The sequence below is a fragment of the Artemia franciscana genome, chromosome 1 (assembly GCF_032884065.1).
Source record: "Artemia franciscana chromosome 1, ASM3288406v1, whole genome shotgun sequence".
Lineage (NCBI taxonomy): Eukaryota > Metazoa > Arthropoda > Branchiopoda > Anostraca > Artemiidae > Artemia > Artemia franciscana.
This window is the reverse complement of record NC_088863.1, coordinates 27,134,171-27,147,326: the sequence shown is the minus strand read 5'-3', so window position 1 is coordinate 27,147,326 and position 13,156 is coordinate 27,134,171. Positions and strand designations below refer to the sequence as shown.

The following is a 13,156-nucleotide window of genomic DNA, read 5'->3' as shown; positions in this document are numbered from 1 at the left end:
AAACAATAAAACACTTTAGCATAAAGAGCGGGGCATCGAGGATGGGATAAATTCAACAAATTTATGAGACAACAAGAGGTAAGAGCTCATATGACACTTGTGACGAGGCCGGAAAAGCCAAGAGCCAAGAGTTCATATGGCATGAGCTCTAGCGAAATTCTAAGAATCAATAGATTGATTTAAAAGGAAAATCAGAGACTTAATCCCGGTCGGGATTTAAATAAGTGCTCTGAGACATGAGGTCCTTCTAAATATCAAAATTCATTAAGATCCGATCGCCCACTCGTAAGCTAAAAATTCCACATTTTTCTAATTTTTCCTCTTCCTTCAGCCCCCCAGATGGTCGAATCGGGAAAAGCAACTTTATCAAGTAAATTTGTGCAGCTCCCTGAAATGCCTACCAATTTTCATCGTCCTAACATGTCCAAAAGCACCAAACTCGCCAAAGCACTGGACCCCCTAACTCCCCCAAAGAGACGATCCGGTCCGGTAAAGTCAATCAAATATCTACGAAATTTGCTTATTCTACCCACAAAGTTTCATCCCGATCTCTCCACTCATAGCCGTAACAAAGATTTCTGGTTTCCCCCTCCAACTCCCCCCAATGTCACCAGATCTGATAAGGATTTTAAAAAACGAGAGCTCTGAGACATGAATTCCTTCTAAATATCAAATTTCATTAACCCGTTCTTAAGTTAAAAATTAAACAAAAAAACTAATTTTTTTTAACTGAAAGTAAGGAGCGACATTAAAACTTAAAACGAACAGAAATTACTCCGTATATGAAATGGGTTGTCACCTCCGCAATCCCTCACTCTTTACGCTAAAGTTTTTAATTGTTTTAAAAAGTAGAATTGTGGCAAAGAGTCAAACTTTAGCGTAAAGAGCGAGGAATTGCGGAGGTGACAACCTATTTCATATACGGAGTAATTTCTGTTCGTTTTAAGTAACGCTGAATACGATGGTGTGATTTTCGTTAAGATTCTATGACTTTTAGGGGGTGTGTCTCCCTATTTTCCAAAATAAGGCAAATTTTTCTAAGGTTCGTAACTTTTGATGACAATGACTAAGTTTGATGAAACTTATATATTTAAAATCAGCATAAAAACTCAATTCTTTTGACGTATCTTTTAGCATCAAAATTCCGTTTTTTAGAGTTTCGTTTACTATTGAACCGGGTCGCTCCTTACTACAGTTCGTTACCATGAACTGTTTGATACCTCAATTTTTCTAATTTTTCCGAATTAATACCCCCGCCCCCAACTTTTTCAAGGAAAGCGGATCCGTTCCAATTATTTTTATCACGTATCTAGAACATGTGCTTATTCTTCCAATCAAGTTTCATCCCGATCTCTCCACTCTAAACGTTTTCCAAGATTTATGTTTCCCCCCTTCAACCCCCCTTGTCCATGGATCTGATTAGAATTGAAAATGGATCATCTGAGACATAAAATCTTTCTATATATCAAGTTTCGTTAAGATCCGATCACCCATTCGTAAGATAAAGATACCTCAATTTTCACGTTTTCCAAGATTTCCGGTTTCCCCCTCCAACTCCAACCCAGTGTCACCAGATCTGGTCGAGTTTAGAATCAGAGCTCTGAAGCACAATATCCTTCTAAATGTCAAATTTCATTAAGATCTGATCACCCGTTCGTAATTATCCATAATTATCCCCCCCATCTCCCCCGAAGAGAGTGAAAACTGTCCGGTTATTTCAGCCACGTATATTAGACTTGGGATTATTCTTAATACCAAGTTTCAGCCTGATCTCTCCACCCTAAGCCTTTTCCAAGATTTCCGGTTCCCCCCGCCCCAACTCCCCCAATGACATTGGATCCGGTCGGGATTTAAAGTTTGAGATCTGAGTTACGAGGTCCTTCTAAATATGAAATTTCATTAAGATCCGATCACTGCTTCGTAAGTTAAAAATACCTCAGTTTTTCTATTTTTTCTGAATTAACCCCCCCCCCAGCTCCTCCAAAGAGAGCGGATCCATCCTGGTTATATCATTCACGTATCTAGCACTTGTGCTTATTTTTCCCACCAAGTTTCATCCCGATCCCTCCACTCTAAGCGTTTTTCAAGATTTTAGGTTTCCCCCTCCAACTCCCCTACAACTCCTCCCCCCCATGTCACCGGATCCGGTCGGCATTCAAAATAATATCTCTAAGATATCCAAAAGAATAGAGCTAAGATAACAAGATATCCTTCTAAATATCAAATTTCATTAAGATCCGATCACCCGTTCGTAAGTTAAAAATACCTCATTTTTCTAATTTTTCCAAATTAACCGTATCCCCACTCCTCTCCAGATGATCGAATCGAGGAAATGACTACTTCTAATTTAGCTTGGTCTGGTTCCTAATATGCCTGCCAAATCTCATCGTCTTAGCTTATCTGAGAGTGCCTAAACTAGCGAAACCGGGACAGACAGACAGACAGACCGACAGAATTTGTGATCGCTATATGTCACTTGATTAATACCAAGTGCCATAAAAATTAAAAACTGACAAAATTACAAAAAAGTGAAAGCTTACCCCTTCCTTTGTCTGGTCTCGGAGCCTTATTTTTACTACCCTTTGGTCTTCCCGCTTTTCGCAAACAAGGACTCAATGATTCCAATTCTCTGTCGTCTATTTCTGGCGATTGAACCTCACTTGTCTCTGATTTCTTATATAATTTTTGGCTTTCCTCATGCATTTTCAGAAGTACACTCTTTTTAGGTGTTCTATTAGATTATTATCCCCACTCCTCCCCAGATGATCGAATCGAGGAAATGACTACTTCTAATTTAGCTTGGTCTGGTTCCTAATATGCCTGCCAAATCTCATCGTCTTAGCTTATCTGAGAGTGCCTAAACTAGCGAAACCGGGACAGACAGACAGACAGACCGACAGAATTTGTGATCGCTATATGTCACTTGATTAATACCAAGTGCCATAAAAATTAAAAACTGACAAAATTACAAAAAAGTGAAAGCTTACCCCTTCCTTTGTCTGGTCTCGGAGCCTTATTTTTACTACCCTTTGGTCTTCCCGCTTTTCGCAAACAAGGACTCAATGATTCCAATTCTCTGTCGTCTATTTCTGGCGATTGAACCTCACTTGTCTCTGATTTCTTATATAATTTTTGGCTTTCCTCATGCATTTTCAGAAGTACACTCTTTTTAGGTGTTCTATTAGATTTTCTAACTTTTTCAGAGCCATTCAGTGTGATTTCTGGAGAATTCCTAGACTTTGGGACGTATGTAAATTTCGTAGGAGATTGACTTTTCCGACGAGAGGACGACGTTTTAGCTCCATTATGTTTTTCTTCCTTTTTGATTTCTTCATTTTCGTCCGTTTTGAAAATATTTTCATTAAATTTACTTGCTCTTGCATCACTTTCATCAATTCTAGAAGAATTTGGTTCATTACTTACCGCACATTTCTTGGCATTCAAAGTAAGAACTGATGTGTCAAAATTATCTACATCATTAGTTTTCTCTGGTGAGATGGTATTATCACTTTCCTTTTGCGTATTTTCATGTTCTTTTTCATCTTTCCCAGTTTCAACTGTGTTTTCACTATTTATCAGCTCGCTCATATTTTTTTCCAACATAACCTTTTCATTTGTTTGTAGCTTTTCTGCAGCTGGATGTAAGTTTTCTTTTGCTTCTTTAAATTGTGAGGGTGATGACCTAGCTTTCTTCATGATGCTTAGGGGAGTACTAGGTCTTTTTCGTTTAGGTGAGCTAGCATTTCCCTCAGCAATTCGGCGGTGTATAGCATCAGTTTCGTTTGTACCGCTAATATCTGACATTGCACCACTATTTCAACTACTTTCTGACACCTTCAATAGATAAAATTAAATAATGAAACCTTACTTTAAGTGCAAAAAGGAAACAAAATACCACAACAAATAAAAGTACAGCAAAAATCTGATTTTCAGATTTTTGCAGGTAAAAATCTGATCGTCTATACTTCATATTTACTTTATTTTACACGCTATCGCCAGTAGAGAATAAGCTGTTCTTCCTTGAACTTCTTCAATGAAAATCCCACCAATCAAATCAGCAGTAACAACTGTTCTGACGAATTTTTGGTGATAGTCAAATGTCTTATGAATTCTAATTCTTATTTTTATTTATAACAGACTAGCTGTTGGGGTGGTGCTTCGCGCCACCCCAACACCTAGTTTGTGGGGGCGCTTCGCACCCCCCAAGCCCCCCGTGCGTGTAAGTCGTTACGCGCCATATTAGTTACGCGCCATTGTAGTTCTGTCCCTGTGACCCACCTGTGAATATAGATATATATATATATATATATATATATATATATATATATATATATATATATATATATATATATATATATATATATATATATATATATATATATGTTTTTAACTACGTAAAACTTGTGAATATACAACATTCTTCGCTGTCCCATTGTCTGTGCATATAAATAGGTCGTCAGGTTTACCGACTCTTGAACATGCAACATATAATTGTCCATGGAAAAAACAATCCGTATTCAGATCTATACCTCATTATTCTAATGATTGCCCTTGAGCTCTAATCGAACAATCCCTGTGTCCCCGTCGTCATTTATATATCCCCCTGTACCCCCCTGTGTCCCCGTTCTAGTTGTTTCCCTGTGTCCCGGTCGTCATTTATATTCACTGTGTCCCGGTCGTCATTTGTGTCCCGGTGTCCCAGTCTGTAAATTCTCTTTGAGTGTCGCGGTCGTCATTTATATTCCCTGTGTCTCGGTGTCCCGGTCTGTAATTTCTCTTCGAACATTCTCTGTGTCCCGGTCGTCATTTATATATCCCCCCTGTGCCCCCGGCGTCGCCATTGTAGTTGTGTCCCGGGCGTCATTTATATTCCCTGTGTCCCGGTGTCCCAGTCTGTAATTTCTCTTTGAGTGTCCCGGTCGTCATTTATATTCCCTGTGTCCCGGTGTCCCGGTCGTCATTTGTGTCCCGGTGTCCCGGTCTGTAAATTCATCAGTTGACAAACATGACGTCATTCGACAAACAACTCCATGACGACATACAGCTCAATCCTTATGATGACGTCAGTCGACAAACATGACATCTGTCGACACACAAACATGACGTCAGTCAACAGACACACACAAACAACTTATTTATATATATATACTAGCTGTTGGGGTGGCGCTTCGCGCGCGTAAGTCGTTACGCGCCATATTAGTTACGCGCCATTGTAGTTGTGTCCCTATGTCCCACCTGTGAATATAGATATATATATATATATATATATATATATATATATATATATATATATATATATATATATATATATATATATATATATATATATATACATATATATATATGTTTTTAACTACGTAAAACTTGCGAATATACAACATTCTTTGTTTGCTGTCCCATTGTCTGTGCATATAAATAGATTTTCAGGTTTACCGACTCTTGAATATGCAACATATAATGGTCCATGGGAAAACAATCCGTATTCAGATCTATACCTCATGATTCTAATGATTGCCCTTGAGCTTTGTTGATGGTGATTGCTAATCGACCATTCCCTGAGTCGCCATCGTCATTTATATATCCCCCTGTGCACCCCGGCGTCCCCTTTGTAGTTATGTCCCTGTGTCCCGGTCGTCATTTATATTCCCTGTGTCCCGGTCGTCATTTGTGTCCCGGTGTTCCAGTCTGTGATTTCTCTTTGAGTGTCCCGGGCGTCATTTATATTCCTTGTGTCCCGGTGTCCCGGTCGTCATTTATATCCCCCTGTGCCTCCCGGCGTCCCCATTGTAGTTGTGTCCCTGTGTCCCGGTCGTCATTTATATTCCCTGTGTCCCGGTCGTCATTTGTATCCCGGTGTCCCGGTCTGTATATACATTCGTTTTTTAGTTTTGTTTTTCTCCTTTATTTTTTTCCTTTTTTCTTTTTTTTCTTTTTTAGTTTATTTAGATTTTTAGATTTTCTAGTTTTTTTATTAGTTTTTAGTTTTTTTGTAGTTTTTACCATTTTTTTAGTTTTTTTAGTTTTTTTTTTACTTATGTCCTGGTCGTCATTTATACTCCCTGTGTCCCGGTCGTCATTTGTGTCTCGGTGCTTGTTGATTGCTAATTTATATTATATTTATATTTATATTTTTTATATTTATTAATATTTTTTTAGTTTTCTTTTTCTCTTATTTTTCAGTTTTTTCCTTTTTTTTAGTTTTTTCTTTTTTAGTTTTTAGTTTTTTTTTGTTTTTTTTACCTTTTTTTAGTTTTTTTTAGTTTTTTTAGTTTTTTAGCTTTTTTAGTTTTTTTTTAGTTTTTTTTTTTTAGTTTTTTCAGTTTTTTCCTTTTTTTAGTTTTTTTTTTTACTTTTTTAGTTTTTTTTTTTTTAGTTTTTTAGTTTTTACCTTTTTTAGTTTTTTTTCTTCTTTTGTATTAGTGTGAAATAATTCAGACGTCATATGCGGACAAACACGACGTCACTCGACAGACAGACAGACAGACATAACCCACAAACAACTTATTTTTATATATATTTATTCATATTTTTTTAGTTTTCTTTTTCTCTTTTATTTTTCAGTTTTTTCCTTTTTTTTAGTTTTTTTCTTTTTTAGTTTTTAGTTTTTTTTAGTTTTTTACCTTTTTTAGTTTTTTTTAGTTTTTTTAGTTTTTTAGCTTTTTTAGTTTTTTTATTAGTTTTTATTTTTTTTGTAGTTTTTGCCTTTTTTTATTTTTTTCAGTTTTTTTTTAGTTATTAGATTTTTACCTTTTTTTAGTTTTTTTTAGTTTTTTAGCTTTTTTTTTCTTTTTAGTTTTTTTTGTAGTTTTTACCTTTTTTAGTTTTTTTCTTCTTTTGTATTAGTGTGAAATAATTCAGACGTCATATGCGGACAAACATGACGTCACCTGATCCACAGATCCACACACAGACAACTTATTTTTATATATAAAGATAAATATATGTATATATATATATATATATATATATATATATATATATATATATATATTTATATATATATATATATATATATATATATATATATATATATATATATATATATATATATATATATATAAATATATCGGATCGCTTAAACGAGACATCCTTAGAATCCTGTTGTACTCGAGTTTTAACCTTGAGGTCAAAACTCCAAAATTGGCAGTCTCACAAATCGTAAAATTCACGCAAGAATTTTTATATACAATGGCAGAAATGTAGCATCATTTCATTCTTCATCCATAAATCATGACCTATCTATCTCATTTCTTTCACTGTACACCTTGACAGTAGGATTAAAATAGGTTTTTGAACAGTTTGTTGTTTGATATACAATCATTGAAACGAATGACTAAAATCGTCTTTACACCAACACTCTTTAAAATCCTTTTTGGGTTACTTTGGTTTCCCAACCATACTTTAAAACTATTGATATCGCGGCTTTTAGTGTCCTAACCTTTGTTCTAAGACTTATATTCCTATTCTTTCTTCAACTGCGAGTAAATCCTCTGCGTCTTGGTCATAAATTTTTACATATCCACTGCATTCACCTTCGTTACTAATAATCCTAACTAAATAAAACGATATAGTCTGTTGGTTTTCTTGGTACCTAGAATAGTCTATTCATTCAAATTTATTCCTAATTTATGCAACTTAGCCTTCTCGAGTCTAAAGTACAAGGAGCGAGTTCACAAACTAAGACGCCGGCTTGTAAAAAGCCGGTAATTCGGGGAGTACGCTAGTAGTCAAGTAAACACAGAATTTTTCACTTGCTCAGCCATCTGTTGTCGTCTATTGTTAAGGCTAACCACTGCAATATTTTCCTAGCTAGTATGCTAGTAGCAGCATGTGAATAAGCTAGTGTGAGTACAAGTGCCTATTTTACAAACTAGGTCACTCAAAACCCAGTGAATAGTATGCAAGGTCACCGGAGGTTCAACTTTTTCCAGAGTGCTTTTAAAAGCAGCCAACGAAGCGAGCGCATCAAGTAGACTGGATTAGTTTACACGCTGCTTATGCAAAAGATGACTTGTAGCTTGTAAACTCGCTTCATGTATTTGGCCCTTAAAGATTCATACTCCCCTTGAAACAAGTGAAACTGCAAAAGTTTGTAGCTGTAACTTAAACCAAAAAGACGGGATACTTACAGCTGATTATTAATTCCAGATCAATCCATTCACCAAGCCAATATTATAATATCATTTGGAATTTTCTTGGAGAAGGATCTAAACGGCGGGAAAATGGATAGTTCTCCTTATTTCAATAATTTTAAGCACCTTGGTCATTGCATTTTAAATCTAAAGAATCGTTTAAATCCAAATGCTAAAATTTAACTCGGTAGATAAATAGACTGAATTTCAGCTACGAAATTATAGAAAAAATTTTGTTTTTTATTGAAACAATAAAGTCGCAAGAGACCAGAAAAATACCATACAAAAAATTGCTCCAGGAATATAAACCTTAATATAGATTTTCAAACCTCTTGCATCTAGAGCCTAGAAATATCTAATATTCATTCATTTTGCCAACACTTCGATAGTTTTTAATTGACGCAATACTTATGAACTGGTGAATGGTGAGAGAGTTTAACTTCTAACAGAGAAACGAAAGTGGACTGAGGCCACAAAAAGGCTAATTAACAATAGCTAAGAGTTATCATTTTTAGCAATTATTTGATGATTATTAGAGTGCAACATGTCATAAAAGCGTTTTACAACGTAAAACATACTTGATCATTAACCGAAACGACTTAACCGTATTCTGTCTCTGGTTTTAGAAATTATTCTTTTTACTGCCAGAATCTGGTGATTCAAAACAGTGCTGTCACATACTTGAAGTACTTTTACTTGAAGTACTACTTAAGTTAAATTTTCCATTACCTGTACTTGTACTTAAGTAAAAACTCTAGGGTATACTTATTACTTAAGATACTGTTAATGTACTTCTTTTTCAAAGACTTAACCTTTGACGCGAAAATTTTGTGTGTGTGTGTTTTGGCGAAGTACAAAAAAACATCATATTTAGATAAAGAGTAAACTCAGATATAGCTCCATGCCCTAATTTTGAATGTGAAATAAGGTATTTGTTTTTTACGAAAAATAGTATGATTAATACTTGGTTTAATTTTGTTTTAAAAGTTATATAATAAAAGATTGAAATTATTTCATTGTTCACTGGTCGACGGTGAGCTAAAATCCCTTGTTTTGTGCTAAATGTTGCGTACTGTAGTCCTTTGGGCTTATATTTCTGACATTAGTCTTTAAGATTTGTCATCTTGTCAACTGAACCAGATTTCTACCATTTCATCATCTTCAGGGCCATATTATTGGTAAAACTACTGAAGGTATGAATCTTTGCCCATCTAAATGTTGTCTGCAATTAACAAGTCTAGGAAATTCTAGCTGGATCCAATGCAGTGGTAATTTGTCAAGTTTATTCCAGCAAATTCAGGTATTCAGACGAACCTGACTTCAGATTTGTCACTCCGTTCATAAGTTATAGGCCCTACTAAATTAAAGGAAACTCAACTTTCTTAAGCCTTGAAACCCTGTCTCCCTCGCCCTAGCTGAGATAGGGTTTGTGATACCAAAACTTGATATGAGCCCTGATCTTAGGCATCTTTGGTTTAGTTTTCACTCGGATCCATTACTCCATTTGCAAGTTATACTAAATTAAACAGAAAGCTTAAATTTCTTCAGGAATTAAAACCCACTTCCCCTTGTTATATTTGAGTTAGGGTTATCTCAAAACTTGATATGTGTCATGGTCTTAGACCTCTTTGGTTCAATTTTTATTCAGGTCCATCACTCCATTCGCAAGTTACTCTGAATTAAACGAAAAACTGTTTTTAGCAGGTAAAGCCTTCTCCCCCCTGTTCTATTTGAGCTAGGGTCTTCATCTTTCAACTTGATGTGTCTCATGATCCTTGGCACCTAATCTGGCCATCCAAATTTTCATCCAAATCCAACCAGTGGTTCTCCCCCTATTCTTGATTACACAGACGGACGGAGAGACAGACAGATTATGCAACGTCTTAGGTAGCCATGGTGGCTCATTGGATCCAGAAAAAGGAAAAGTATGGCATATCTTCATCCAGGCATCATCACCTATTTGGATAACGGAAAATGTCCATCAAGATAGGTTTTTGAGATCTGTCTGTCCGTCCGCCCATCTGTATAATCGAGTATAGCGGGAGAACCACCAGTCAGATTTGTGTTGAAATTGAGCTATTTGGATTAAAATTGAGCTTAATTAGGGCAAGGGGGCTCTAAGTGTTAAAACAATTTGAGTTTTTCATTTAATTCAGTGCAACCTACATTCAGTGATGAATTTCGATGAAAATTGAATAAAAATGCCTAAGAATATGATATGCATTGAGCTCTGGGATGGAGACCCAAGCTTAATTAGGGCAAGGGGAGGGGGCTTTAAGTGCTAAAAAAGTTGAGTTTTTTGCTTAACTCAGCTTAACTTGCGAATGAACTAATGGGTCTCAATGAAAGTCAAGCCAAAGATGCCAAAACCATAAGACTCATAATGTTTGGAGATGGAGACCCTACCTTAATTAGGGGGAGGGGGCATTTAATTCAGTGTAACTTGCGAGTGGAAAGACGGATCTCAATGAAGATTGAACCAATGATGACTAAGACCATGACAGGCATCAAGTTTTTATATGAAAACCCTAGATCAAATAGAACGAGGGGGAGTGGGTTTTAAGTGCTGATAAAAGTCAAGCTTTTTGTTTAATTTAGTATAACTTGCGAATGGAGCAACGGATCCAAATGAAAGCTAGACCAAAGATGACTAGAATCAGGGCTCATATCGAGCACTTATATCACAAACCCTATCTCAAATAGGGTGAGGGGGAGGGGGTTTCAAGTTTTAAGAAAGTCGAGTTCTCCTTCAATTTAGTAGGGCCTATAACTACTCTTACCCATGGCATGCCCAAAGCCTGGAAATAACCCTTATCCAAAATAAGCCATACTGAAGCCAACCTTCAACCAAATATTCCATCCCCAGAGAAAAATTACTTTGTATGGCACTTGGTATTTACCAAGTGACATATAGTGATCGCAAATTATGTCGGTCTGTCGATCCGGTTTTGCAAGTCTAGGCACTTCCAAATAAGCTAGGACAATGAAACTCGGCAGGCATATCAGGAACCAGACCAAATTAAACTAGAAATAGTTGTTTCCCCGATTCGACCTTCTTAGTAGGGGGGGGGGCGGAGTGGGGGGACGGTTAATCGGGAAAAATAAGAAAAAATGAAGTATTTTTAACTTACGAACGGGTGATCGGATCTTAATTAAATTTAATATTTAGAAGAACATCATGTCTCAGAGCTCTTATTTCAAATTTCCGACTGGATCAGGTGACATTGAGGGGAGTTGGAGGGGGAAACCTAAAATCTTGGAAAATGCATAGAGTGGATGGATTGGGATGAAACTTAGTGGGAAAAACTTAATGGGAATCCTAGATACGTGATTTACATAACCAAAACGGATTCATTCTCTTTTGGGGAGTTGGGGGGAGGGCTAATTCTGAAAAATTAGAAAAATGAGGTATTTTTAACTTACGAAGGAGTAATCGGATCTTGAATTTCATCAGATCAAATTTCATATTTAGAAGTATTCTCAAAAGGTAACTCAGATCTCAGGTTTTAAATCTCGACCGGATCCAGTGTCATTGGGAGGATTTGGGGGGGGGGGGGATCTTGGAAAACGCTTAAAGTGGAGTGATGAGGATGAAACTTGGTGGGTAGAATCAGCAAATGTCGTAGATACTTGATTTACGAAACCGTACTGGATCCACTCTCTTTTGAGGAGTTAGGGGGGTCCAGTGCTTTGGCAAGTTCGGTGCTTCTGGACGTGATGAAAGTTGGTAGGCGTGTCAGGGACCTGTACAAATTGACTTGATAAAGTTGTTTTCCCCGATTCGAACATCTTGGGGGGGGGCTGAAGGGAGAGGACAAATTAGAAAAAATGAGGTATTTTTAACTTGCGAGTGGGTGATCAGATCTTAATGAATTTTGATATTTAAAAGGACCTTGTGTCTCAGAGCTCTTATTGTAAATCCCGACCGACATGAAGCCTCTGATTTTTCTTTTAAATTCATCTATTGATTCTTATAATTTTGCTAGAGCTCATGCCATATGAGCTCTCGGCCCTTCCGACCTCGTCACAAGTGCCATATGAGCTCTTAGCTCTTGTTTTATTCCTTTTTTCTCGGGAGATTTCCGACTTAGTCTCAAAGTTTTTGCCACTTCATGGTGTTTAAACTGCTGCTAGAAATAGATGGGTTTACAACTTCTGCAATATTCTGCAGCTTGACCAACCGTATGGAATGCGTCTGAATCAGCGGGCTTGCTGCAGGCCCGTGATTTTATAATATGTGTTTGTAGGGAGTTTTACCGACCATGTGAATTGACTACACAGCATGCGACTTGCTTGAGTGAAAACCAGCCAAAGGATGCAATACATTTTCATAGCAGGTCTGAAATTTAACTTGAAACTTGAGGCAGTTTCCTTGTAAAGGTGCTGAGGGCGAGACATGTCATCAAAGTATGAATCAAGACTTCATTTTCATAGTCTTCTTTTCTTTCAGCACGCTGAAAGCGACTTTCAGCTAGCGACCTTCAGCTAGCTGCCAAAAATAAGGATTTTTGCTGCTCCTTTTTATTGAGCTTTGATTTCTCTTATTAAAAAAGTCTGCAACTGACTCACTTGACTCCTAACTTTTAAATTTGAGTTTTTTTGTTGCTAAGGTTTTTACTTTTTAAATCAGAGAATGAACTACTTTTTAACTTTTTACCTGTTTTAAAGCCAATCCAAAGTTTATTTTTCTATTTTCTATATTTTTTCCACCATTCCGACATGTTTCAGAATAATGCTGTATTTTTTTCAAACATGCCAGATTTGACTGAACACTAATCGCCAGAAGTTTAACTCTATGTGCACTGTGTTAATCCTGTCACGTGATCTGTCTGATCCAATCAGGAGTTTTTGAGTGCACTTCATTATTTTGATAGTCTTTTGCTTTCAAGCCGTTGTGCTGAAAATTTGTTCAGATTATTTTTTTGACTTCGTTGGGTGTGTACAAGCCAAACAAGGGAAAAAATATTCTCGATATTTTTTCCATCATTCCCACATGTTTCAGAATAAACAAGTATTTTTTCAAA

The 13,156-nt window shown here is 36.4% G+C and overlaps 2 protein-coding genes across 10 annotated transcripts in view; both read right to left on the bottom strand.

The window, feature by feature from the left end:
* The window catches only part of LOC136027731 (transcription factor 20-like), a 35,284-nt gene extending 32,549 nt beyond the window's left edge, over window positions 1-2,735 (bottom strand). Inside the window, exon 1 of the mRNA XM_065705189.1 lies at window positions 2,541-2,735. Coding sequence (XP_065561261.1) covers window positions 2,541-2,703 — 163 coding nt within the window. The 5' untranslated portion in view covers window positions 2,704-2,735. The remainder of the gene's footprint in view (window positions 1-2,540) is intronic.
* Window positions 2,736-2,827: 92 nt separating this feature from the next.
* LOC136027738 (uncharacterized) overlaps window positions 2,828-13,156 on the bottom strand; it is a 40,875-nt gene continuing 30,546 nt past the window's right edge. For 7 of the 9 annotated variants that reach the window (XM_065705229.1, XM_065705202.1, XM_065705209.1 and 4 more), the window contains one exon: window positions 2,834-3,834. In XM_065705229.1, the coding sequence (XP_065561301.1) occupies window positions 2,950-3,804 (855 nt within the window). In that variant the 5' untranslated portion in view covers window positions 3,805-3,834 and the 3' untranslated portion in view covers window positions 2,834-2,949. Of the gene's footprint in view, window positions 3,835-13,156 lie in introns of all 9 variants that reach the window. The other 2 variants (XM_065705237.1, XM_065705196.1) reach the window with 2 other exon arrangements.